Here is a 27,922-nt window from a genome sequence, read left to right on the forward strand (position 1 = left end):
CAATGGGAGGCAATTTGGTGGGATGACTGAGACTCCACAGAAAAGTGACTGAGTTCACTACCACCCATGAAAAAATGTAAGAGGTAAGATTTTCATAACTCATCTCTGGTGATAACTGGTTTATTCTCCCACTTCAAAGGGCAGGTAAGAATCATTTTCACTTTTAATTTTGCGTTTGAGAAGCCAAACTGAAACCTGAGTTAACTTTTGTTTGTATACTGCGTGATCTCTTATCTCTTTGACACTGGGACAGGAAACTCTTAATCTTAGAAACCATTGCCTAAGGCTGAATAGCTGCCTGGCAGCTACACCTACTACGGACGTCTTAATCTCAAGGATAGTAAAGATCAAGTCATCTCTCAGTGGTAGGGACTCCTGACTCCACTGACTGGGACTAAAACTTGCCCTGAACCCCATGTCCTGTAGTCTTTATTTTTCCTTTTGGACAAAATAATATCTAATCAGACTTCTGTCTGATTATGTGAATATGTTGATATGACTGGATGGTCAGTAAGTGGCGATTGAAAGTTGAAAAGTTGCAAGATCAAACTCTGCTGCTGTTTCTTTTCTCAAGTCCAAAGGAATATTGTGGAAAGACTTCCCAGGAGTTGAATCGTCCTTAAGGCAATTCACTGTAGTTTGGTCTCTGGCAATAGAGACTCTGATTCAGGATAGACTGAATCACTGGAAGCCAACAGAGAGCTAACCTATTTTAAAGACAAATAGAATATGCAGGATATAAAATAAAGCCACACAAATCATCAGCATTTCTATATATTACTAACAAAACCCAATGGCAAGAAATAGAAAGAGAAATTCCATTTAAAGTTACTGTAGACATTATAAAATTTTTGGGAGTCTACCTGCCAAAACAAACCCAGAAACTATATGAACACAATTACAAAAGACTTTTCACACAAATAAAGTCAGATCTAAATAATTGGAAAAACATCAGTTGCTCATGGGTAGGCCAAGCTAATATAATAAAAATGAAATTTCTACCTAAGCTAATTTCCTTATTCAGTGCCATACCAATCATACTACCAAAAACTATTTTATAGAGCTAGAAAAATAGTAACAAAATTCATCTGGAAGAACAGAAGGTCCAGAATATCAAGGGAACTAATGAAAAGAAATGCCAGGGAAGGTGGCCTAGCCATATCAGATTTTAACTGTATTATTAAGCAGCAATCATCAAAACTACTTGGTACTAGCTAAGAAATAGAGTGGTGGATCAGTGGACTAAGTTAGGTACACAAGACACAGTAGTCAATGACTATAATAATCTATTGTTTGATAAACCCAAAGACTCTAGCTTCTGGTATAAGAACTCACTACTTGACAGAAACTGCTGGGAAAACTGGAAAACAGTATGACAGAAACTGAGCATAGACCAACACCTTATACTGTATACCAAAAGACAGTCAAAATGGGTACATAACTTAGATTAAAGGCTGATAACTAACTGGGAGAGCAAGGAATAGTTTACCTTTCAGATTTATGGAGAACAAAAGAACTTATGACCAAACAAGAGATAGAGAATATTATGAAATGCAAAATGGATAATTTTGATTACATTAAATTGAAAAGTTTTTGCACAAACAAAGCCAATGAAACCAAGACTAGGAGGGAAGCAGAAAATTGGGCGAAAATTTTTACAACCAGTGCCTCTGATAAAGGTCTCATATCTAAACTATATAGAGAACTGAATCAAATTTATAAGAATACAAGTCATTCCCCAATTAATAAATGGTCAAAGGATATGAATAGGCAGTTTTCAGATGAATAAATTAAAAGTTATCTATAAGCATTTGAAAAAGTCTTCTAAATCACTATTGATTATAGAAAAGCAAATCAAAACAACTCTGAAGTACCTATCAGATTGGCCAACATGACAAAACAGGAAAATGATAAATGTTGGAGATGTAGGAAAATTGTACCCATAATGCATTGTTGGTGGAGTTGTGAACTGATTCAACCATTTTGGAGAGCAATTTGGAACTACATCCAAAGGACTACAAAAATGTACATACCCTTTGACTCAGCAATACCACTTCTAGTTCTATATCCCAAAGAGATCATACAAATGGGAAAAGGACCCACATGTACAAAAATATTTATAGCAGCTCTTTTTGTGGTGGCAAAGAATTGAAACTTGAGGGGATCCCCATCAATTGGGGAATGGCTGAACAAGCTGTGGTACATGAATGTAATGGAATACTATTGTGCTATAAGAAACGATGAGGGGGGCAGCTAGGTGGCGCAGTGGATAGAGCACTGGCCCTGAAGTCAGGAGAACCTGAGTTCAAATCTGGCCTCAGACCAACACTTGACACTTACTAGCTGTGTGATCCTGGGCAAGTCACTTAATCCCAATTGCCTTAAAAAAAAAAAAAAAAGAAATGATGAGGAAGCAGACTTCAGAAAAACCTGGATTTACATGAACTGATACTGAGTAAAATGAGCAGAACCAGGAGAACACTGTACACAGTAACAGTCACATTGTGTGATGACTGACTTTGATAGACTTATCTCTTCTTAGCAATACAAGAATCTAAGACAATTCCAAAAGACTCATAAGGAAATGCTATTCACATCCAGAGAAAGGACTATGGAGTCTGAATGCAGATCTAAACATACTATTTGCTCTCTCTCTTTTTTTTTTTGTTACTTCTTTCTCGTCGTTCCTCGTGTTTGTTCTAATTCTTCTTTACAACATGACTAATGTTAAAATATGTTTAATAAGAATGTATATGTAGAGCCTATATCAGATTGCAAGCTGTCTTTGGGAGGGGAAAGAGGAGGGAGATGGAGGTAATTTAAAACTCAAAAGCTTATGGAAGTGAATGTTGAAAACTAAAAATAAATAAATACATTTTTAAAATCAAAAAAAGACAAACAATAGCATAAGCAAAATCCCTAGGACTTCACTGGCAAAAATGATTAAAAAAAATAATACTTTTCAAGCTGGCCAGGAAGATTCCCTGCAGGATTTTCCTTTAAAGTGCTTGTTGTTTTTTTTTTTAAGATCTCTTGAGTTGAGGCAACTGCCTCTACTGTCTAAATGGTGCCCCCTGAAAAAGGAGTTTAGAACCACAGTAAAAGATTTTTCTCCCTTAAGACCCTTAGAGGTCGTCTAGTCCAGTACCCTTACTTTACAAATGACAAACTGAGACTATATGTGTTAAATAAGTGGAAGAACCAGGATCTGAACCTGGGCCTTCTGACTCCAAATCTCTTCTACTATACCAGAGCATTTTTTTTTTACACTGCAGCCCCCTTTTACCTAAGAAGTTAGAGTACAGCTGAGATGTATTCCTGCAGGATGGGATAAAAATGTCAGACTATTCTTATCCAAGAATCTTTGGGGGCTGAGACTGCCTAGGAAAAGACAGTAACCTTCTCCCCTCATTCTGAAGAAAGAGGAGAGCTGAAATCTCAGGAGAGGTAAGAAGTGTATAGGCACAAAGAGGGATGTTCAAGGAGCCTAGAGTAAATGTTGTTGCTGTTATTACCTCTACTTCTGGCCTAACCTGGCAACAAGATGCTAGGAAAGAAGAATTATCTAGCAGAATTGTGTGGGTAACCCATAGCAGAAAGCCTGGAGCTGTCCTTGTTTGCCCAGAAGATCACTCCTCTTCCTTTGCCCCTCTCCTATTTCCCTCTCTGATGAGCATATAAGAGATCAAAAGCTCATCTCTATTTAAAATCGATTTTGTATTTCTGTCTACCAAGTCTTTAAAAGCAACTATTAAAACTATTTAATGCAATACTGGTCTATAGGCAATTCATTTGCTTAAAGGCAGCTGAAAAGGTGGGTATGAGGAGAGAGAGAAAGAAAGAGAGAGAGAGACAGAGAGACAGAGAGAAATTCAGATTTCTAAAAATATATGTTGGTTAGTTTTGTGGATTTTTTCCCCTATTTCTAAGGGATAGCCTTCTAAAACTGAGTGGAGGGAGAGATACAGTGGAAAATGTAAATGATATAAAACCTATATAGGTATATCTCAATTAAAATTTATATTAAAAAGCTTCTATTTATATTTTATCTAAAACTAAGAAATTAAACTTGACTAATATTTAATGTATTGGCATTGGTGGCCTCACTCAGTCTGTACAACAGATGTTCATATTGCATGCAGTATTCAAGGTATCCTGAGGAAACACAAAGTACCCTAACATGGAATTGATTTACCCACTCACTTAACATTTGTTTTCAGCTTATTTCAGTGTACTGTAGTTTATGTGTCTCCATTTAAGTGGATTACATTAATGAATTTTAACTAAACTAACTCTTACAAAATGTCTAAGTAGCTTTAAAAGATTCCTGCAAAGATACCTTCAATTGACAATAAACCTAATAATGCAAGCATGAGTAAACACTAAGAAAATGGGAGAGATGACACTTCTCCCACCTAACATAAGCCATATTGTAGAATTTAAAAAAATAATCAGATCTGATAAGCTGGTCAAAAATTCAAATTATTAAAGTTATTTAAAATATGACCTTACAATCTACTTTCATTAATGAAGAACCTCACCCTAACTGCATTTTTGCTTTAAGATATTAGCGAATAATAGTATGAAACCATCACAGTGAAAAAGACATTTAACAGTTTAGCTTTTGTTGCTAAAATGATGTCATCAATAAGGAAACCTTATTTTCTAACCTATTTAAAAATCTTTCAAATAAAGAATTTAAGTGAGTTTTGGACTCATTTGCTAAAAGCACAAAAATGTTACATCTGATTAGTGTGCAAGAACAATTGATTGGACATCAGGGACAGTGGAAATTTGCTAACCAAATTTCAACAAAAACCTTTGCATAATTGGTTGATGGGATTAAAAATTGAGTACTATCATGATTTAGTAAGCACTTCCATTTGAATCTATGTATCTTTGTGAGGCATATTTTTCAACTATGACAGTCGTTAAAATTTAGTATTGATATAAACTGAACTTAAAATCATATCTTCAGATTTCTGTATTACAAAATATTAAGTCAAGATTTTAAAAAATAATGAAACATATTCAATCACATTGCTCTCACTAAATTATTATTATTAATATTACTAATTGTAAAGGTGGTATAAAGTGTCAGTAAGTGATGCAGGGTATCTTTCAGGTTGACAACCACATTGAATTTTCTGTTACTGGATTATATCCTTATTAATTTTCCAAAAGAAAATTGGGCTCTAGGGAGTATGCTTTAGTTTAGAATATTATCAGAAATTATCAGAATTGCAGGAACTCTGTCTAATAGGCTTGGCTACCATCCCAGAGAAAACCAAGGAAATCTCTTTTGCCCTGATCAAGCTTCTCCTCTTTCAATATTGAACTACAAACAGGTTTAGATGTAAACCACTGTAACTTATTAGCAGTATTAAATGACATCAAATGCAGGTAAATATTTAAACAAAGTCCATGTTCCCTTTTCGTTTTGTCCTCTCCCCTCAATTCTCCCTTCAGGTGCCCCAAACTTGTATGGAAATCCCTTTCTCAATGCTGTTGGAACCTCCACATAAACAAAGTCCTCTCAAATGCCTATGAACCCTCTAGTCTGAAGATTCTTAATCATTTCAAGAAGGTATTTGTGATCCTAGGGAAATTTTCTAGTGTCCTTGTTACTAGGATAGTAACATAACTAATTACATTGCCATTGGGTCATGGGAGATACTTAGCCTCATCAAACAGACAGAACCAATTCATTCCTCAGGGGAGCCAAACTCCATAGACAGATGGTAATGCTCCTTATACCTCCAACCTGGAACCCTGGGGAAAATTACTTAAAGTTTAGATTTGACTCATGTCTAAGGTCTTCCCAAAAGGAGGGAGTAGAAAGTGTGATGGAAATAAAGAAAAAAAAGATTCCAAGAAAACAGTATGCCAGTTTTTAAAATTGCAAGCAAGGGAGCTGCACAGAGAGATGATATCTTTGAGTACTAACTCAATTAAATTTTAATATAATTTTAAATTAATTAGTCTAATTTTGATCTAGTTAATTTTAATCAAATCTAAAAGCAACAAAATCAAAGAAAATGCTTACTCTATTTTGATTTATTAAATTTACACTAACAAGGTACAGGAAAACATGGGAGTATAGAAAAACAAACTCAGGTAAGAAGCATCTGTTTAAAAAAGATATATATGTTTTTAAAATGTTAAGAAGTTTAAAATTTAACATTAAACATTTTAAAATGCTTAAAATGTTTGAAAAGATATAAATGTTTTTAAAAAATATAAATAAAAGATATGTGGTAGAACCAATCAAGTATAGCTAAGGCATCTGTACAAAGAGGATATATGTGATATATGGTACAGACAATTAATTGCAGCAAAGAAATATCTATTGGAAATGGACAAATAGTACAGGTTGTTTCTTCAGATACACAGTTTTACATTGTGCTTACTCAACAAGCTATTGCAGTCCCGAATTTCTTAAATGTGTAGTTACTTTGGTTTATAGTTAAAATTCCATTTCAAAAAGTATTCAATATAAAATGAAAATCAAGTATAGGACATCCATTTTCACACAAAAATGACATGAGGCTCACAAGTGCACATTAACAAAGACTTTGACAAGTAGCAATAGCTTATAACTACTGTCATACTCATAAGACTGAGACTTAAAACATCAAAACATAAAGCATTTTATGAGACTTTTTAATTGTCTTTTCACTTGGACTTCTCTCTGCATTGTCCAAATAATTCCTTCTAGTTCCATGTTCTCTAACAGACCAGACCAGGGCTTTCCACTCATTTCTCAGTCATATTCTCTGAGAAGGATGTAGTTGCAGAATACTTCACTTGCTGCATGTCAGCTTTGGCTGAGGGATCTAAGATCCTCTGACCTCTCAAACTCATAAGGCTGCCTCATGGACGTGTCCATCTCATGATTGCTGTTCAGTTACATGAAAGGAAGCTGGGGATCAAGGCCCAGGCTCAGGTTCACCTGGGCAGAACTTGTGGTAGGTAGCAGCTACAATGCTTCTAGATTGGGAGAAGGTACTCACCCCTTCCTTTATTCCTAAAAGTACCTACTGGAGAAGGAGTCTTCCATGACGTACATTCTGAAGAGAAGAAAGACAAGAAAGAGGGTCAAAACTATATTTCCTTTTTAAACTGATGCTGTGCTCTGCCCTTCTCCAGCTGGGAGTGGGGGCTGGAGTAGGAGAGGAAAGAGGCAGATTCTCTCTGTCAACCCCAAACTCCAATCCCTTCAACTTTGAGTTACATTGTCCCTGGAAGCTGCCAGGGTAGCTTTGAGCATGTTCCATTGGCCATCCCCATGCACTACAGAGGTTCTACAAAGTCTTTGTGATCCTGGTTAATTCCTCTTTGTATTATTTCTTGCATTATGATGTCAAGGTGTTTGATTTGTGTTCTTGGAGATTTATAATCCTTAAGTTGCTTCTATGTATTCTGTCTTGAGATCAGGATGTGTTATTTGGCTAGTGAGTATATTTTCTTTTAAGTTTTTTTTTGCTTCTTTTTTTCTAGATTGTCCTTTATTTCTGTATATTTGCATTTCCAATTGATTGTTCTCTTTTGTTTCTTTGGTGAGACTTGCCATTGGAGATTCAAGTTTTTCTTTTTTGCCCATTATTTTTACTATGCAGACCATAAATTCTGCTCTCATAATTCTCATTTTTCTTTTAAACCACTCTGGAACAGTGTATTGTGATTCCATGTTCTTCTCAAATTTCACAGTGTCCTCTGTCTCATCAAGTGTTCAATTGTTTGCCTTTGTTTTGAGATGCCAGAACTCTTTTACTAGATCAGGAGCCATACTTCCTTCTGTTGTTAATGTTGATTTGTCTGCTTATGTTCAAGGTCTTTGAGTTTTCTTCTTCCCGAGAAATTTGATAATTTCAATCTCCCCCCTCCTCTTCACTCCCCCCCCATTGCTCATTTTCTGACTCCTTACCCTATAATAGTGGTTTCTCTCAGGGTTAGGTTTCATAGTTTCTCAACCTTCTCTCATGGTTCGCTGGCCTAAGTCTCTGCCTCAAGTGACTTTGGGGGGCTAAAATTGGCCCCAACCAGATACAGGGCTCTTTCTCTCAGACTCAGTGGCGTGGCACACTGCCACCCCCTAGGTGCCCATGGACATCTGCTGGCACACACTGTGTGTCATGTCCTGTTCTTTCTGCTCTTCAATTATGTTGCCTGACAATTCCCTGGTGCTAATCACCCAGGGGTAATTTTTGTTACTTGGAGTTAGGGTCTCCAAGCCTCTGAGAGAAGGGAGGGGTTGGGATGTGGGGTTGAGCTCTCTTTCAAGGTCAGACACATTTCCTGCCTCTTTCCCTCTGTCTCCTGCAGAAATTTTTTGTTAGCACAGTGGGGAGGCACTTGGCCACCAAGCAAACTTTCACAGCCTAGAGTCGGTTCCATGGCATTAGTAAGAGGGAGGGGTGTAGGTTTGGGTTTTGTTGCAACTAGTGCAGCCTTGCTGCCAGTAACATAGTAACATAGGTGAGGAGGTACTGTGTGAGCTAAGGGTAGGTATCAGTTCATAGGGTGTTTTTTTTTTAACCTTCTTTTGGGCTCTGGGTGGGACCGCAAAGACAGTTGAAGTTGCTTTATCTTTGATGCATAATTTCTGTTTTGGAGAGGTTTTAGAGATGTTGGGGATCAAAGAAAATGCCTGGTCCTTCATCACTTGTCATGTGACTGCCCATCCCCCAATTTCTTAATTTTCCTGAGTCTCAGGAAAGGTTACATAATAATAAAAATATTAGTAATTATGATAATATGAGCAATATAGTACCCCAAGGCTACATAATTTTTCTAGGAATAGTAAAAAAAAAGATTTTTTTGTATGCTTTAAATATTTTTATTTCATCTTTATTACATCCTTAAAAATTTCTACTTTTATATATGTTTTATAATATATAAAATAAGTAGCAAGTGCTACTTATAGCATAGAATTTATAGGTATTTGGGGGTACATACTCAAAACAACATAATCCCAAAATTTTGAATACCATTGTTCTAGTGACTCTCACCCAGAGTAGCATCATAAATTTAGATCACCATATGGGTCCTTAGGGAAGGCAGAAACCCTTTGGAAAGTAGAAGAGAGGTGTCTGAATTGTTTACGAGTTCTAGGATGAGTTCTTTGCATTTTTTATCAGGTTAAAGGTTAACAAAAAAATCCCTATATTTGATTACTATTAACCTGGGTGTTTTTGTAACACCATAATAAGGAGACCTCCTGATTTGCTAGACTGAGGCATCTTCTATGGAGCTGGACATGTGCTATGGTCCCTTTTTAAGGGAGAACACATCAGGTTCCTCTGATTGGTCCCTAATGACTGGACCTGTCTTTTGCCTGAGGCCCAGCAGAAGGGACTCTTGTCAAGGAACATCTGCCCATCTCTTTCCTTCATGACTCTTCTTCAACACTTTCTCTTCCTAGGACTTCCAGAAAGCAGGGTTGAGGTGGAGGTGGGGACAAGGGTTAGTTTGAGGGCATCTTTCCCCTCTCCCACCTCATTCCGTTGAAGCCATTGGAAAAAACGGTCCAAGACAGAAGGAAATCTCATTATCCTGAGCCTCAGTCAGTCAATCATCAAGAAACAGCTCTAGTCAATGGGGACCAATCAAAGGAGCTTCACATGTCTTCCAAGTCAGGTTCCTATCCTCCAGCAAAGGACGATGGCACATGTCCAGCCCCATGGTGGAGGTGCCCCAGTCCAGGATATCATGGCTTCCCTGATCACCCCTGCTTCTTCTGAATGGGAACTGAGGACTGTTTTATGGAGGCGTAGAAATGGCCAGATTCCAGCGTGTCCATGCATGTAAACCCAGGGTGGAAGTAAAACTGGCCGAATTTTTGTTACAAGGTGAAACCCTGGCTGGGATCACAAGCCTCCAAGACGGAATCCGGTCTGCTGGGAAATGTCATACATAGAGGAGTTGTGGATTTGTCCACTTCTGTTGCACGAGCTACACCAAACTGTGCCCAATGCGACTCGCGTCTGGTGAGTGGTTGGGAGGATCGAGTGGAAGACTACCGAGATGAGGAGGCCTCCGGGGGTCCTAGAGCAGACAGACTCAGAGTAAGGTGCTGGTCTTCGTAGTTTACTTCCGGGGTCATGGTTGTCAAAGGTTTCGGAGGCTCGTGGTCTGTGTCCAAGGGTCCCTCTCTCTGCAGGTCTGAATCTTCCCCAAACACCCCGGAAGCTCGCGGTGAGTGGGATGGGGTCCCTCCGGACCGTCCCAGGTCGGGGGTGCGTAGGACCCCCCCTCCTTCCGTCCCTCCCTCTGCAGCCGGAAGCGCTGCTGTTTCGGAGAAGAGGCCGAGCGGGGCGGGGGCTTCGAGGATGCCTGGGTGGGGCGGGGCGGGTGAGCGATCGTAGGCCCCCCCTGGGGCTGAGGCGGACGATCCGCCCACGCCTGCCGTCCTTCGTGTCGCCTCTGGCCGGGGAGGCCGGGTTGCGGACCCCGGGCTCAGGCGTGGCGCCTCCGGACGTTGCGGAGCTTCGGTCTACTGTGGGCTTACTTTACATTGTAAACAGGGCTCATTTGAATCAGAAATTTTTTTCAAGCTAGTTGAATGTAATTAAATAAAGTCCTACCTCAGCTAAAGTTTTTATTGTGATGCCTCATTGTAGCTCGGAGGTGTCTGGGTCTGGGGAAGGGTAGGGCATGCCAGCAGAACACGAGCTGTTCAGGATTCTTCTCCTTGGTTTCAGTTGTGAGAAAATAGTGAAATACTCCAATATTTGTCTGTGTGAAGGATCAGCCTAGCTAAGTGAGGAGAGGTTTCCCACCCAGAAATTAGTCACCTGATGATGAGTTTTTTCAACCATAACAACTCAAAATGACCATTTCCTAAGATGGAGAGAGATTTCCATCTCCATCAGTGGAGAAAAGAAACACCTGTGACATCAAGTATTCCAAAAGTATGAAGTAAGTATTCATAAACTCATAGAGTGTAAGAGCTGGAATTTAGGTATTGTCTAGGGTCTAGGCCAACTGCTTCAGCTGACAGATGAGAAAACATGGCAAAGAAGTTCAGTAAATTTATTTGCCCAAAGTGATAACAGTATTTTTTTAGTACAGGTAAGATTATAATCCTGGTCATTGATCCCCAGTTCAGTGTTCGTTCTACTCCATCAGGGGTTCTTTGGTTTTTGAATTTTTTTATCATAGTTTTTGTTTTTATGTCATATGCAGTTTCAAATATACTCCTTCCTCTTAGTGAACCTCTGCTTTGTAACAACATTCAGCAAAACAAATACATCCACTCCATTTCAAAAGGTATTCAGTGTAAAACGTAAATCAGGTATAGAATAACCATTTCCTCCACACAAAATAGATGCTTAACAGGAGATACTCACAAATGTACATTAACAAAGACCTTCAACAAGCAAGTATATGCAATATCCCACATCTATAGTCTCCCCGACTCTAATGAAAGAAGGTAAATGTTTTCAACTTTTTTCTGGGTTTAAACTTGGTCACTATAATCATGTAGTGCTATGAGTTACTATCTTTTGCATTTAATTCCTAGTTTTTTCCATCTTATAATAACTAACTGGATTACCTCTGATCACAACCTGGTTCTCATTATTAATGAACAACTTTCCTTTGCTACTATGCATGGATGCTTATTCTCTTTTCAATCAGGTTAGGATTTAATAGTAAAGAATATCCATAACTGAGTGCATGTATGGCTCTGTTTTGGATCTACAAACCTACTCAAATATTTGAATTTTTTTGATACTGTGTGTGTGTGTGTGTGTGTGTGTGTATGTATCCATCCATCAGCTACTACTGAATTAGGTGCTATGGGAGATAGTAGATGATCATACTGTCTGGAGTTTATAGTCTAGTTGGGGAGATGGTAATGGTAACCCACAATTATGTGACATGTTAAAGTTTGGAAAGTGCTTTCTCCACTATAATCCTGCCAAGTAGGTGGCACATAAGTCATAAGAACAGAAAAATCAAATAAAAATACAGGTCTGTATCTGACTGAATGTAAAACAGTAAGTTGTGGGAGTTCAAATTAGGGCAATATCATTGTAGACTAGAATAATTGGGGAAGTCTTCACAAAGAAGAACCTTGAGCCCAGCCTCACACATGAAGATGAGCAAGATATGGTTAAGTAGAGAGGAGGCAAACAGAACAAACAAAAGTGGAGAGATACTTGGAAATAGAAGAGGACCTTAGATATCATCTAGTCCCATCATCTTATTTTACAGAGAAGGAAACTGAGGCCAAGAAAGGTTAAGTAACTTGCCCAAGCTAGCTAATGATTAGCCTGGGTTCAGGACTAGAGCCACAGTCTTTTAAGTCTTCTTTCAATATTCTTTTGCATGTTCAGGGAGCAGCCGGGACACCACCATGGCTAGGCTGAGAGCTCATGTATGGGAGCACTCAGCATCCCGGAAACAAAGATGGGGGCCAGATTGTTAAGGACTTTAACTGTTTTGACTCCATAATCATTAAACATTAAAAAGCTATTGAAAGTTCTTGAGCTGGAATTTGAATGGATGAGAGTATTTTTAGGTGTTTGTTGTTTTGCATTATTCAAAGTAACTGTTAAGAGTTATGGTGGATATAAGAAGCTTCAGCTTGACTAGAGCTAGGGAAATTTAACTGTAGCTAAAATGTACATGTATTAAAAATGTATTTTCTTTTGTAAAGAAATTTGTTAATTGTGTATCTGGTGGGTGTGTGGTACACAGAGGCCAGGGATGTGTTGATCTCTGGTAGACCATCTGTGATAGACCAAAAATAGTTATAACTCGGATAGCACTGCATGTAGCTTTTGGACATACTGTGAGTTTGGAGAGAAAAAAAAATTAGAATGATTTGGAAAGTCTTAGTTGACTGGTCTGCTAGAAAAGCTTTATGGACAAGAACAAGAATCATAGTTACAGAATTTGGTACTTGTAAGAGAATCCAGTGGACTTCTAGTCCAACTCACACCTGAAAGGAATCTGTACTATAACATCCATCCTCTGTTTGAAGACATCGTAGGGGAAATCCACCACCTTTAAAGGCAGCCCATTTTACCTTTGGACAGCTCAGATTGTTACAGAGTTTTTTTCCTGACATCAAGCCTTACATTTGCCTTTCTGCAACTTCTACTGATTTCTCCTGGTTCTGGCTACTAGGGCCAAACAGAAGAAGTCTAATCCTTCCTTCACATGACAGCTCTTCACATACAGCTGTTATGTCTCTCCTGAGTTTTCTATAAGCTAAGTAATCCCATTTTTTTTCCTTTATTTTTCCCCCAAGGCAATTGGGGTTAAATGACATGCCCAACTTCACACAGCTAGCAAATACCACATTTCTGAGGCTGGATTTGAGTCCTCCTGACTGCAAAGTGGGTGCTCTATCCACTTCACCATTCAGCTGCCTCAGTCCTAGTTCTTTCAACCAAACTTTATATGACATGGATCCAAGTCCCTTCCTTATCCTGGCTGTCTTCCTCTGGATAATTTTCAGCATATCAATGTCTTTCTTAAACTCTGATGTCCAGAACTGAACATAGTATGCCAGGTGAAGTCTGACAAGGGCAGAATACAATGAAAGTATTACTTCCTTATTCCTGAAAGCTATGCTTCTTTATGTAGCCCAAACTCTTAGTAGCTTTTTTGATTCCCACCACTGACTCAATCCGCAAGCGCTGTGTGCCAGACACTGTGCCAAGTGCTGGGGATAAAAAGACAAAAGTGAAGCTATCAGTGCCCTCAAAGAACTTATATTCTAATGAGGAAGACAACATCAATTCACACACATATAAGAAATATAAAATGATTGCAAAGTAGTTTTGGGAGGATAGTGAACTGGTAACTGTTGCGGGGGGGGGGGTGTTAGGAAGGGCTTCATTGTAGAAGATGATGCTTAGAAACAGCCAGTGCAAAGGCATGGAGGTGGGAGATTGGAGTGTCATGTGTGCAGACCAGTGAATAAGTCAGTAAGGTTGGATCATATAGTATAAGGACAGGAGCATTGTGTAACAAGAGTGAAAATAATAGGAATGGGTCAGGTTGTGAAGAGATTTAATTGTCAAAAAGAGGAAGTTAAATTTGATTTTCTACATAAATAAGGGGCAATACTATTAGAATTTTAGGAAAATTCCTTTGGAAGTTGTCTGGAAGATAGTTTTGGAATGGAGAGAGGCCTGAGGATAGATTGAGCTCGTCCATTAAAACCCTCAGATCTTTTCTAAACAAAATGATGTCTAACTATGCCTTTTCCAACTAGTACTTGAGAAGTTGAATTTTTGTACCCATTCAGCAGATTAGATTTTGCCCAATGCTCCAGTCTATCAGGATATTTTTACATCCAGACTCTTGTCATCCAGTGTGCTAACCCACCAGATTTGTCTCCTCTCCAGATTTGAGAAGCATATGTGTCATCTATGCTTTTATCCAAGTCATTGGTGAAAATGTTAAACAAACAGCACAGGGGCCACAGGTATCCCTGAGGTACTCTACTGGAGACATCTTGCCATGTTGACATTTAACCATTAGGGCAAACTACTTCTCCTCTTTCAGCTTCAGATTCTTCATCTGTAAAATGGTATTCCCATGTAAATAGTAGTACCTGCCTTAGTTGTTGTGAGGATTAAATGGGATAATGTGGAAAGTGCTTTGCAAACTTTAAAGTGCCATATTAAAAAAAAAACAAAACCAGAAGACAAACCAAAAAACCCCTAAGATCTTGGAAACTGGTCCCATCACTTCCTAACAAAAAGAGAGAGAAGAAATGGAAACTGTCAGATTTCATATTCTTGGGCTCAAAGATTACTGTAGACAGTGGCTGCAGCCATGAAATGAAAAGACCTTTGCTCCTTGGAAAGAAAGCTATGGCAAATCTGAACGGCATACTAAAAAGCAGAGACATCACCTTGCCAGCAAAGGTCCATATATTCAAAGCTGCGGTTTTTCCAGTAGCAACATATGACTGTGAAAGTCAAGTGCCACAAAATCAGCATTTTCAAATTGTGGTGCCAGACAAGACTTTTGAGGACAGTAAGAAGGTCAAATCAGTCTATACTTAAAGAAATTAATTCAGGCTATTCGCCGGAAGTCAAATAATGAGGCTGAAGCTTAAATAGTTTGGCCACATAATGAGAAAATGGGACTCATAGGAAAAGACCCTGATGTTATGAAAGATTGAAGGCAAAAGGGAAGGGGGATGGAGAGGATGAGATGGATAGATAGTATCATGGAAACAACAAACATGAACCTGGACAGACTTTGGGAGATAGTGGAGGATGGAAGGGCCTGGTGTGCTACGGTCCTTGGGGTCATGAAGAGTTGGATATGACTGAACAACTGAACGACAATGACAAATAAATGCTGGATGTTACTACTATGACTCCTACTACTGCCACTACTACTACCACTGCTACTAATCATAATAATAATATTCCACCTAGCTAGCTGTTTCTGAATTCATAGAATTTTATTATCATCTAGTCCATATCTTTCCGTCTTCTTTACAAGAATAACATGGGATACTTTATTAAAATTTAAAAAAGAGAAAAAAACATCAAAAGACAACTTGGGATATTCTAATGGAGTTCTCAACCTTATATCAAGGAATCTGAATTCTCATTAAGTGAACCCATATTCTCTTTAAGTGAAAGGCATGTTTCCTGTGCACAGAATCCAAAGGATACCAATTGAGTTGGCAGATCAGATAGCCGTGAGGGGAATCTTTCCTGGAAGCCAAAGAAGGCGAACTTCACTTCTTTAGATACTAAATACGCTAAAGGAGGCTTGGAGATAGAATTAAAAGTATGTAGACAACTCCCAAGAATAGATTCCAGGACTAATTCCTTGGAAGAGCAGACTGTTGACCAAAAGAAAAGCAAATATATCATACAAAAGTGTCAGTTTAATACTATAAATCATAGGACCAACATCCTTATTTTAAAAATAAGGAAACAAGCCCACTAGAGAAGTTGAATGACTTCTTCAGGGTCACACATGTGGTAAGTGTGGAGTGGGATTTGAAATCAGGTCCAGTAACTTTAAGTTAAATGCTTTTTTCCATTGCATTGTTAATTGAGTACCTTGAAACTGAAGACAGCTAACTTACTTCAAATGCATATAGTTTGTACTATTCAAATTCCCTCACACTATTAAAAGTTGATTGTGTGCTGGACCTCTGAGCATGCTGCCCTACAGTGTTCAGGGTGAAGGTTGGGTACTCCCAAAGAAGAAAAATTGGGGCAAGACTGTGGATTCTTTGGAGGAGAAATTCATCCCTTTCAGATCACCCTGCTGGTGGAAGTAGGCTTCACGTCCCCAATTGTTACCTACCAGTTCCCAGGACATTCGCCCCCCTTTTACAGTAAGTTTAACCCCTGGTTCGTAGTTTCTCTCTCCATGCCAACTCTTTCTAGGGAATTTCAATGTAAATATTAAATATTGATGTTCTCTCAAATACCTTAACTTCCTGATTCCTTAATCTTCTCAACTCTTATGACCTACTTTTTCACTCCACTTCAGATTTCCACCCCACATACACAGGGTTAGTGAACCTTAGATCTTGCCATTACACAGAAGTGTTCCACTTTCATCAGTTGGTAAATCCACAGACATTTATTATGTGCCAGCACTGGAGATACAATACAAAGAATGAAACTCCCTATTTCCAAGGAGCTTAATGAATATAAAATACTTTATAACAATAAACGCTATATAAATATAAACTCTTGTTATACTTTTTTTCAAGATAGCCTTGAAGTTTGTCTTACTTTGTCATAGTCTCTTCTCTCCCAATAATGAATATAATGGAGAAGGCAGCATTAAGATATTCTTAATAATAACAATAATAATAATTAATAATAATAAAGTATAATTAGTAATTTTTATTGGCCTCTCTAGGCTCTTTTGTATCCTTGAATGAATTTACCTCCCCAGTAACATCGAACATAATCAAGAATGCTTTTGTCAAATGCAGTATGTTTATTGTCTCACAGAGTTCTGTCCTGGGCCCTCTTCTTCCTCTATATTAATTTGTTTAACTGCCCCATGAATGTCATGAGAATTCCATGAAGGAAGAAAGGATTTTCAGTAACCTGGGGCTATGAGTATGTCCTGTGGCTACATGTTTTCTCCAAGAAGGAGTCTACTTTCCCTTGGGGATATTGTGCCCCTGGTTTGGGGGGATGTTACTATAACAACTATCCTTGCTATAGCTGCTTAGTAAATAGCCTTTTTAGAAGTTAATTAATTTTGACTAATAATCAATGAAGAGTCCACCAGTAGGTACTCATGACAGTTCTAGAAACCATAGCATTTTAGCTTTATCCCTAGAATCTTGAGGGGAAAAATATCAGCTGTCCTCCGGGGTCCCAACCAGTCAGTGCAGTGATAGTTCAGGAATTACCTCCTGGACCACCTTAACCTCACCATGCCTTGTTGGAACCTCTACCCTGGGGTCTCACTGTCCTAATTAGTGATTACTCCAAGAATAGTTTTATGAAAGCCCCAACAAGTGCTTCACTTTGCTCCTTCTTCGAACTGTGAACTATGATTCTATTACTGTTTCCCTTGGAATAGGGTATGTCAGTCTACTCCCCTGTGATTGGACTCATCATCCTGACTTTGAGACCAAAACTCCTCTTCCTGGCTACCTCCCTATGTGTGTCTTTCTCCTATTAGAATGTAAGCTCCAGACAAGGCTTGTCTTTGTTTTTTTTTATTTGTATCTCCAGCTCTTAGGACGGTGCCTGACTTACTGTAAGTACTTAATAAATGCTTTTTTATTTTCACTCATTCATCTAGTTTCTCAGAATCCTTCATATTTGTTATTTCCTATGCTACCATAATAATCTACTACATTCATACATTTGTCCAACCTTCCCTAATTCCCCAACTTTGTTTCTATGTCTTTCCTAACTCAAAAAGTGTGGTTATGAATATTTTTGTACATATGCTAACCTTTCCTTTCTGTCTTATCTTGTCATTTATCTTGTATTACCTTCATCATATGAGTAGCCATTAATCTTATACTCATTGCTTTTCCCTGATATTGAGGTTTATTACTTTTAATTAATCATCCCAGTGCCTGCTTTTTATTAGACTGTTAGTATGTTTATACTCTCTCTATGTTAACAATTTATTCCTTAGATCCCTGGACTGCCCCCAAAGAAATGACCAAGGGAAAATAATAAAAAAACACTACCACCCCCTCCCAGGAAGCGAACCTCCTAAAGTCTACAACCTTAAAATGGCAGCAGCTTTGACCCTTCCAGCTCCAGAGGAACAGGAGAAATTTCTGACAGTGAAGGTGGAGGAGGAGAATCATATATGGGGGCAGGAATCTGGACCACAGAGGAATGACCTTTACACTAGAGAGATCTTCCGGAGGCAGTTCAGGAGATTCTGTTACCAGGAGACCCCTGGGCCTCGTGAAGCTCTTCGAAGGCTTAGAGAACTTTGCCTTCAGTGGCTGAGACCAGAAGTGCACACAAAAGAGCAGATTCTGGACTTGCTGGTGCTCGAGCAGTTTCTCAACATCCTCCCTGAGGAGCTCCAGACCTGGGTGTGGGAACATCGTCCCGTGAGCGGAGAGGAAGCAGTGACAGTGCTGGAGGATTTGGAGAGAGAGTTTGATGAGTCAGGAGAGCAGGTGGGAAATGGAGGGGGGAGCTGTTTTAGAAGAATAAGGGTTTGAACTAACTAGCAGGAAAAAAGAAAAACAGTGATAATTAATAGGCATGGTTCAATCTGTTCTCTGTATTTTACTTTTTCTCCTATTTTTTGCTTTCCCAGGCTTCAAGGAATTAAATTAGACACTTATTCTTTCTTTCCCACCCTGTGTCCCTAGGGGAAAGTTCCTTGTGGTCTAGTTCCTGATATTTATTTATTTTTTAAAATTTTTATTTATTTATTTTTTGATTTTTTTGGTGAAGCAATCAGTGACTTGCACAAGGTCACACAACTACTAAGTGTCAGGTGTCTGAGGCCGGATTTGAACTCAGGTGCTCCTGACTCCAAGGCCATTCTATCCACTGTGCCACCTAGCTACCCGTAGTTTCGAATATTTAAACTCTGGTTCTTGGTAATTGCTTCACAAACCTGACTGTATTTAATTGCCCCTAGGTTCCAACTCATGCTCATAAACAGGAGATGTTCTTGGAGGAGATAGAAGCAACACAGGAATCACAAAATATTCAGTTCCAGCCCTTGGAAACACAGATCCAATGTAAATCACAGGAGATGCATCCTATTAAAGAAATTGGTGAGAAGGAAAATTTCATTTGGAAGCCCACTGCCCCCTAGAATTTGCCATTCTCTGGATATTTTTGTAGAAAAGATTCTATAGAGGCTCTCTCTATATAACATATATATGTGTACATTTTATATGCAGGAAAATTGAACAGAATAAACAAAATTTGATTTGCTAGACAGATGTTGTCTTTAACCTTGAAATATGATACAGGTAAAATACCATTATAAAGACTGCCTGTATAATAAACAATGCTCTTCAGACCTAGTGGATGCTCATAGATAAGAATTGTTGCTCCATTAACAATGAATGATCCTGTGGCATAATTGCCTTCTCTAGTTTGTCTCTATAATAGGTTTTTTTTTAATTATTTGTTTTAGTCAGCCAAAATCTTCCTTCTTCCTCTCCCTTTCAACTTTTCCTTCCTTTACCACCCGTCCACCTCCACCTCTACCAATTATGAACACACTAAGAACTAAACCTATTACAAACATCTTATAGTCAATACATTGTATACAATACATGTATACTCAAAACAATTTTCTACATTGGTCATGTCCAAAAAGAATATTTATCTCATTTTGCATTCTAACTCCTTTATTTCTCTATCAGGAGGTGGGTAGAATGTTTCATCATTAATCTTCTGGAATTGTGGTTGGTCATTACACTGATGAGAGTTCAGCGCAATAGTATTCCATCATATTTATATTTCATTCCCCAATTTATGGGCACCCCCTCAGATTCCCATTCTTTGCCACCTTGGAAAGAACAGTAAATATTTTTTACATCCTTAGAGTTTGTTTTGCTTAGGACTAATTCTTCCCTTAATCTACTTTCCCTTTAATTCCCCCTCACCTCTTCTCCTTTTTCCTCCTATTTCTCTGATGAGTGAAATGTATTTTTATACTCAGCTGTATGTATGTGTGAATGTGTGTGTTGTGTGTGTGTGAATTCTTCCCTCCTTTGACCAACATGAGCATGAGGTTCAAGTGTTAGCCATTCCACCCCATCCTTTCCCCTTTCTTTGTATAGCTGTCTGTGTATGTACCCTAATTATGTGAGATAATTTTCTCCAATCCTGCTTTCCTTTCCCCTCTTCCAATGTATTCCTTTTCCTGTCTCTTTTCATTCTTCTCTTAAGATCATCAAGAATAACCATTTCTAGGCTTCCCTCAATTAGATTCCATCTATAATCCCTGATGATGATGGGATTCAGAGGAGACACTTGTATCATCTCATATTTGAATGTAAGCAGTTTATCATTCATTCATTTATCATTGTTCATTCATATTTACCTTCTTATATTTCTTTTCACTCCTGTGTTTGAACTTTAAAATTTCTACACAGCTCTGGTCTTTTCATCAGGAATGCTTGGAAGTCCTCTATTTCATTAAAGGTACATTTTTCCTCTATGGCTTTATACTCAATATTTTTGGCTTCTAGGTAGTTGCTAAGTAATACAGGGTTAGAGTAACAGGTTAGTGAGAATTTGCTCAACTATAATGGCAGATGAATTATATTAATAGATACAAGGCTATTAGGTCAGTCATTCAAGAATTATTAAGTGCTTACTTTGTGTCAGGTACTATGTTAAGCACTAGGGATATGAAGAATTTGTGTATTATATTAATTTCAAAAGATGAAAAGTCATTAAAGAATTGTAGAGGAATGGTTTGAAAGCGGCAAGATGGCAGAGTGATAGGAAATAATTCAGTAAGCTCCTCTCCACAAATTACTCCTAAAAGATCTAGAAAATGCACCAGGTTGAATTCTGTTGGGGAAATTCAGAAAAAGACAACAGTGAATCATTTGTCTAGCCAAACAGTATAGAGGGACAGACAGGAAAGTCAGCGGACAGTGGGGACGCAGTTGGACAAAGAGCATGCTACGTGAGTGGTATGCTCTAGCACCAAAGGAGAAGCTTGTTCACTAGGGCAAGAGGAAATCTCAGGACCTTATGAGTCACCCTGAGACCCTCTAGGGCACTTCAGTGGGGAGAGATACTATTTGGCAGCTTTACTGGCTATTATCCAGTACTGGTTAAAAATCCAGGGTTGAATGAGAAGGGGACCTGCACATCGGCAGTGGAGCTCCCTAAAGAGAGGCCCTAGGCTATGAGGAAGGAGGAAGATCAGAAGCTTCTAGTAGCAGGAGCTACGGCAATAGCAGTGAGAAATCATCTTGGTTAATTAAAACAAAATATTAAAAAAAACCCCACAAAACTTAGGAACCCTGATCGACACAATGACCAACCACAGTTCCTGAAGACTCATGGTGAAACATTGTCTACCTTTTGATAGAAGTGATGGACTCCGAGCACAGATTAAGACAAAATTTTTTTAGTCAGGGCTAGAGAGAAATTTTGTTTTGCCTGACTACATGTGTTTGTGATGGGATTTCTTTGTCATGCTTTCTCAATGATGGAGGAGGGGAATGGTGGTGCCAAGGGAAGTGGGAGGCAGAGAAGGCTGATCTTTGTTTGAAAGTAAAATTTAATTAAAATGAAACAGTAGTAGGAAACAAGGAATGTGTCTACCTCTCTTCCTGGTCTTGTGGATGGAAGAGAATAGAAGTAGCTTCTAGTGAATTCATTAAACTATTCAAAATTAAGCATATTCTACTGTGATCATCTGTCAGGCTCTTATTATTTTTGTCCTTTTTATCTGGCCTATTTATAGTACACATTACTGTTTTTGCCATCCTACCTGATCCTACTTGAACATCCTTTCTGTTTCTCCATATAAGAACCTTTTGTAGTCATATTCAAATCATATATTCTCAGTGAATTGGTTTCAGCTAAAATATCCTCTTTACCCCAACTCCCACTCTCAGGGGCCTTTCTTCAGGCCCAGAGAACAGCTGATATGTGTATAATCTATTTTTTTATTTTAGATGGCAAGACCAGCATTGAGAATGGAGAGTTAGCTCCAAAGCAGGAAACTTCTACAGAAATGGATAGAATTGACAAACTGAATTGTGATATTCTCCGGGGTCCTGAATGTAGAGAAATGTGTGAACAAGAAGGCAGATCAGAAAGACAATGGGGGAACCCTGCAGTGGAAAGGCCTTATGTATGTGGTGAATGTGGGAAAAATTTTACTCAGAATTCCATCCTCATTGAACATCAGAGAACCCACACTGGAGAGAAACCCTATGAATGTGATGAGTGTGGGAGAGCCTTCAGTCAGAGGTCTGGCCTTTTCCAACATCAGAGACTCCACACAGGAGAGAAACGATATCAGTGTAATGTATGTGGCAAAGCTTTCAGTCAGAATGCAGGGCTTTTTCATCATCTCAGAATCCACACTGGAGAAAAACCCTATCAGTGTAATCAATGTAGTAAAAGTTTTAGTCGGCGCTCAGTCCTTATCAAACATCAGCGAATTCACACTGGAGAAAGACCTTATGAATGTGATGAGTGTGGCAAGAACTTCATTTATCATTGTAACCTTATTCAGCATCAGAAAATTCACACAGTGGCCAAGTCAAACTAGCTCCTTGTAGTAGAGGCTAGGACTAGACCTTCCATTTCTTTGGTACAGGGAACTCCCAGAAAAGGACATCCTCTGTGTTGATGGAGTTTGGCACTTTATAATCTTAGAGAGTTGACTAGGGGCACTGAGAGGTTGAAGGTCTTGTGACGGGTTACAAAACAAGTGTGTGTCAGAAGTGGGACTTAAACCCAGGTCTTCCTGTGTCCAAGGTGAGCTCTCTTTCTGCTGTGCTGTGCAATAACTGGGGCAAAATTTACAGATGCCAGAATTGTAGGCGATTTATCTGGGGAATCAGTTCTTTATTTTATCCTCCTTTGAGCATCAGAATGAGAGGATGTTAACCGTGTTTAACTTTTTAGTGTATTAATTTCCTTCCAGGGAAACCTAGTGGTGATGCCTAAACCATTCTCTGAGATAGGTGCTTATTGTAAACAATGTGTTAAATAGTGTAAATAATTATTTTAATAATGTAATGAACTTTTAATTAAGAAGGAGCCAATTACATTCTTAAGAGAATTTAAAATGCTACCTTGATAACAGCTTTGTCAGGGTATTGCTTCCAATACAACTCAGTCATAGTGTATCCCTAATCAAAAATGGATATTAGTCAAATACGCTTATCTGCTTGATACTGAAGCCATTAAGTTTCTCAGCCCATTTTTAATACTTATGGATGTAGAAAATACCTTACAAATACAACCTGAGCCAGTGTTTTGTCAGTTAATCTGCTTTGTTAAAAAAAAATGGAAAAACCAAAATACTTAGTATTTTCAATAGCCTGATTCCATTCATATCTCCTAGTATAATGACATATCCTTAAAATTGCAGAAGGGAGAAAGCCACAACGAGCTATCCTTCATAGAATTAAATTCGTCAGCACTCCCAGAATTATAGAAAATATGTTTTAGCAGTTCAGTGAATAGTCATAACTACTGTTGCATATGCTTGCACAGATAACTTCTAGAATACTTTTAGAATTTGGTATTTCTGCAGATTCTTTTGGTGGGACTGTAGCTTATTCATAGTTTCATTTGTCATCACATATAATCATTATGATGGATTTTCATAAGCCCAGCTGTCATCAGTACTCCCTTTTGAAAGAATCACCAAGGTTCCCATGGAACAATCTGTTATATTCACCCAAAGGTAAACTCTTTTTTTCTGTCAAACAATATTAATTGAATAACTACTGTGTACAAAGCCTTGTACTAGATACAATGAAGGGGTAAAGTAATATAAGACATGGTGACCACCTTTGTGGAGCTGATAAGCTGGTTGGGAAGATGGAAAATAAAGAAAATGGCTTAAAACTCAGACTGCCAGAATTAGAAGGGAATTTAGAGATCATCTAGTCTGAGGATTCTTAGCCTGCAGTCTATGAACTTCTTTTTAAAAATATTTTGATAACCATTTCAATATAATTGGTTTCCTTTGTATTTCTGTGTACTTTATTTTGTGCATTTAAAATATTCTGAGAAGGGGTCCATAGGCTTTGCCAAACAAGGTTAAGAACCCTTGATCTGAGGCCAAACGCCTTATTATACAGATGAGGTCAAAACTCTCTTTACCCAAAGTTACCCATCTAATTTGAACTGAGACTAGACCTGAAGTATCTTAATTCCCAACTTCTCCACTATACCACCCTAAAAAATAAATAATCGTCCAATGATAATTATAAGCATATCTTGTTAAAAAGAAATGTGAAATTATTAAATTATAAATCAAGAAAATTATTTAAAATAATTTTATTATCAGGTCATTTCAGCTATGTTTCAATAAATTTGCACTTTCACTATTAATATTATATGGTCCAATAAATGTCCTTCAAATTTTTTCATTGCTGTATTTCAATTTGTTGCCTTTTCTATGTTTCTGTCTAATCCCCTCTTCAGCCCACATTATCCTCTTCATATTTAAAAGCTAGCAGCTTCCATAGCATGCCAGGAAATAGAACTTGAGCACCAACTCCCATCCCACTGTAGAAGAATGGAGTACTTAATAGAAGTTGGGTAACTTGAGTTCAGTGTGTTGCATTGTTGTAATGTCATCGTTTTTCTTTAGATTTGTTGTTCATTGTGAGTGATTTAAGGAGTTACTATTATCAGAAAAATACTAATTTTAATTTTTTATTATGCGACTATTTAAAAAATCTTAAATGTAATTTTTATTATGTGTTCACACCAAAAATTTTAATGGCAGAAATGAGTAGAAAAATTCAATATAAAGGAATTTGATTTATGGAGAATTTTTCAGGAACACATACTTTATAAAGTAAAAAGTATCTACAATATAACATAATATGGACTAAGATAATAAATGTCAGTTTTACTCTTAAAGCAGCTAGGAATTTAGAAATCAGAATGCTGAAGCTGGATATTTGGATGCTTCCTTACATAATTTTTAATAGATTTTAAATATGTGAATCAAGTTTTTCAAAAAGAAGAGTCTCATTCATGAATGAGGGTTTTTAAAAATTACTGCTCAATATTTTATTAATCTTTTTCACATGTAATTTTACTATGTGATACAGAATTAGATGTGCACTATTCAAAATGCAATTGTTTTATTTGTTTTATGTTTTATGCAATTGTTTTATGATTTAAAATGACTACTAGTTCACCAAACTAATTTCCCTTATTGTCAAGATATTGAACAGATTAAGAAAATTCTCCTGTATGTTAATTCTTCCATTTATGACACATTCCATATTAATAAGAAATAATCTCTGATTTCACTTATCACTGGTATAGAGATTGTTGTTAAACAATGCTTGCCTCTCATCACTTTTTTTCTTCTGCTTCTATGTAAAAGCCTCAGGCAGTTTCTTTCTCCCCTCTCTATTCTTTTCTTAATTTTTGTTCACCTCTACTCTTCATTATATAGTCTTTACTCCTTTCAGATTTTTCCTGGACCCTGGAAAGGAATTCCAAATTCCAGATTCCTGGAAGGAATGTGACTCCTTCCTCTAATGAAAAAGGCACAAAGCCACACACTGGCAAAGATTAAGAAGGATTGTCTTAAATCCAGTTAGAATGTGAGCTCTTTCACTAATGCACTATTAAATTAGTTGTGAATTGATCCATCCATTCTGGTGAGCAATTTGGAGCTATGCCCAAAGGGCTATGAAATTGTGCATACTCTTTGATCCATCAATACCATTGCTAGGTCTATATCCCAAAGATAGCCAAAAAAGGGAAAAGGACATATTTGTACAAAAATATTTAAAGCAGCTCTTTTTGTGGTGGCTGAGAATTGGAAATCAAAGGAATGCCCATCAACTGGGGAATGGCTAAACAAGCTGTGGTATATGAATGTAATGGAATATTATTGTGCTATAAGAAATGACAAGCAGGATGATTTCAGGAAAGACTTACATGAACTGATGCATAATGAAGTAAACAGAACTAGGAGAATGCTGTACACAGTAGCAGCAATATTGTTCAATGAAGAACTATGAATGACTTAGCTCTTCTCAGCAATACAATGATCCAAGACAATCCCAAAGGACTAATGATGAAATGTACTATCCGCCTCCAGAGAAAGAACTGCTATTGATTGAATACAGACTGAAGCATGCTATTTTTCACTTTCTTTCATTTTTTCCTTTTATTTGAGTCTTCTTGTACAAAATGACTAATATGGAAATGTTTTACAAAATCGCACATGTATAACCTATATCTGATTGCTTACTGTCTTAGGGAAGGGAGAGGGGAGGAGGGAGGGATAAAATTTGGAACTCAAAACTTTAAATAAAAATGTTTTAAAAATTGGGTGGGGGGAAAGAATGTGAGCCCTTTGAGGGTAGGGATGGTGTTTTTGCCTTTGTATTATCAACACTTAGCACTGTGCCTGGAACATAGGAAGCACTTATTTGCTAGTTGACTGACTGACTGACTGACAGCAGCACTAGGTCTTTAAAGTCTACTCCCTAGAGCTCAAACAAAACATTACTTGAATGTAGCAGGGTTGAGCAAGCTTGCTACCTGAAGTCTATTTCTGCCAAGATTGCACTGTAGGTTGGGTCCAAATTGAGATAGCTTATCCATTGAATAATTTGAAGGTCAGTTCAGAAGTGCCATATTTCTGTCAAAGAATGAAATAATTTCTTTTACACAGCATTTTCTGTACAAGTAAAATCCACATTTGATTCTGAAAAAATACAAATATTAAAATGTTTAAAAGATGAAAAGTTATCTCTTATGCACTTTAAAATCTAAACTTCCTATTCTAATGCTTTATCATTACATGGAGATTTCTCTGGTTGTCAGAAGTCTATGTCAGTGAAGCATAAACTCTATAAGGTTCCTCCTGAGCTGGAAAGGGTTTCTAATAGAGTCCCAGCAACATTTTGTTACTTTGCGTTTTGTTGGCATATTAAAGTTTTGACAAAAGCTAAACAAAGAAAAAACAATGAATTATATCACATTTTGTTCTATAAAAATATATAACCTATCAAAATGATATACCTAAAATTTACTCCAGCTGTCAACATCCAAAATATGCCATCAAGTCAAGTGGTCAACAAGCATTTTTAAAAGTACCTACTGTATGTCAGATACTGTTCCAGTCCCTGCCCTCAAGGAGCTCACAATCTAATGGGGGGGGGACAACATGAAAACAATTATGTACAAACAAGCTATATACAAGATAAATTATAGATAATTTCAAAGGGAAAGCATTAGCATTAAGGGGAACTAGTAAAGACTTTTTTCAGAAGGTGAAATTCTAGTTGACATTTAAAGGAAATTATGAGGCAGAGATAAGGAGGGAGAGAATTCCAGGCATAGAGGACAGTCATTAAAAATACATGGAATAGGGAGATGTATCTTGTGGGAGGAAGAGCAAAGAGGCCAATGTCGTTGTAAAGTATATGGAGGGGAATAAGGTATAAGAAATCTGAAAAGGTAGAAAAGGGCCAAGTTATGAAGGTCTTTTAAGAGACAAATAGAAAATTATATATTTGATCTTTGGGGTAATAGGGAGACACTGGACTTTACTGAGGATGGTAGCGGTGAGGAAAGGGTTATGATATAGAGTTATGCTTTAGGAAGATCACTTTGATAGCTGAGTGGAGGATAGACTGGAGTACAGAAAGACAAAGTAGGGAGACCAACCAGTAGGCTATTGTAATAATCCAAATGTGAAAGAATGAAGGCCTGCACTAGGAGAGTGACAGTGTCAAAGGAGAGAAAGGTATATATCTGAAAGA

At 37.8% G+C, this 27,922-nt stretch overlaps 1 protein-coding gene across 3 annotated transcripts; it reads left to right on the forward strand.

Moving 5' to 3' along the window:
• Window positions 1–24,150, forward strand: LOC114039376 (zinc finger and SCAN domain-containing protein 23-like). Of its 3 annotated transcripts, none has more exons than XM_027857091.1 (4): window positions 1–83; window positions 18,118–18,619; window positions 19,093–19,231; window positions 22,112–24,150. In XM_027857091.1, exons 1-4 carry the CDS (start codon window positions 67–69, stop codon window positions 22,711–22,713), a joined length of 1,260 nt encoding a protein of 419 aa, XP_027712892.1. In that variant the 5' UTR covers window positions 1–66; the 3' UTR covers window positions 22,714–24,150. The 3 variants fall into 3 exon arrangements, with proteins under 3 accessions (XP_027712892.1, XP_027712895.1, XP_027712894.1); XM_027857094.1 differs by lacking the exon at window positions 1–83 and adding an exon at window positions 9,860–10,072; XM_027857093.1 differs by lacking the exon at window positions 1–83 and adding an exon at window positions 9,985–10,197.
• The last annotated feature ends 3,772 nt before the right edge of the window (window positions 24,151–27,922 follow it).

The sequence above is a fragment of the Vombatus ursinus genome, unplaced genomic scaffold (genome assembly GCF_900497805.2).
Source record: "Vombatus ursinus unplaced genomic scaffold, bare-nosed wombat genome assembly UNPS02011916.1, whole genome shotgun sequence".
In the NCBI taxonomy this organism is placed as follows: domain Eukaryota; kingdom Metazoa; phylum Chordata; class Mammalia; order Diprotodontia; family Vombatidae; genus Vombatus; species Vombatus ursinus.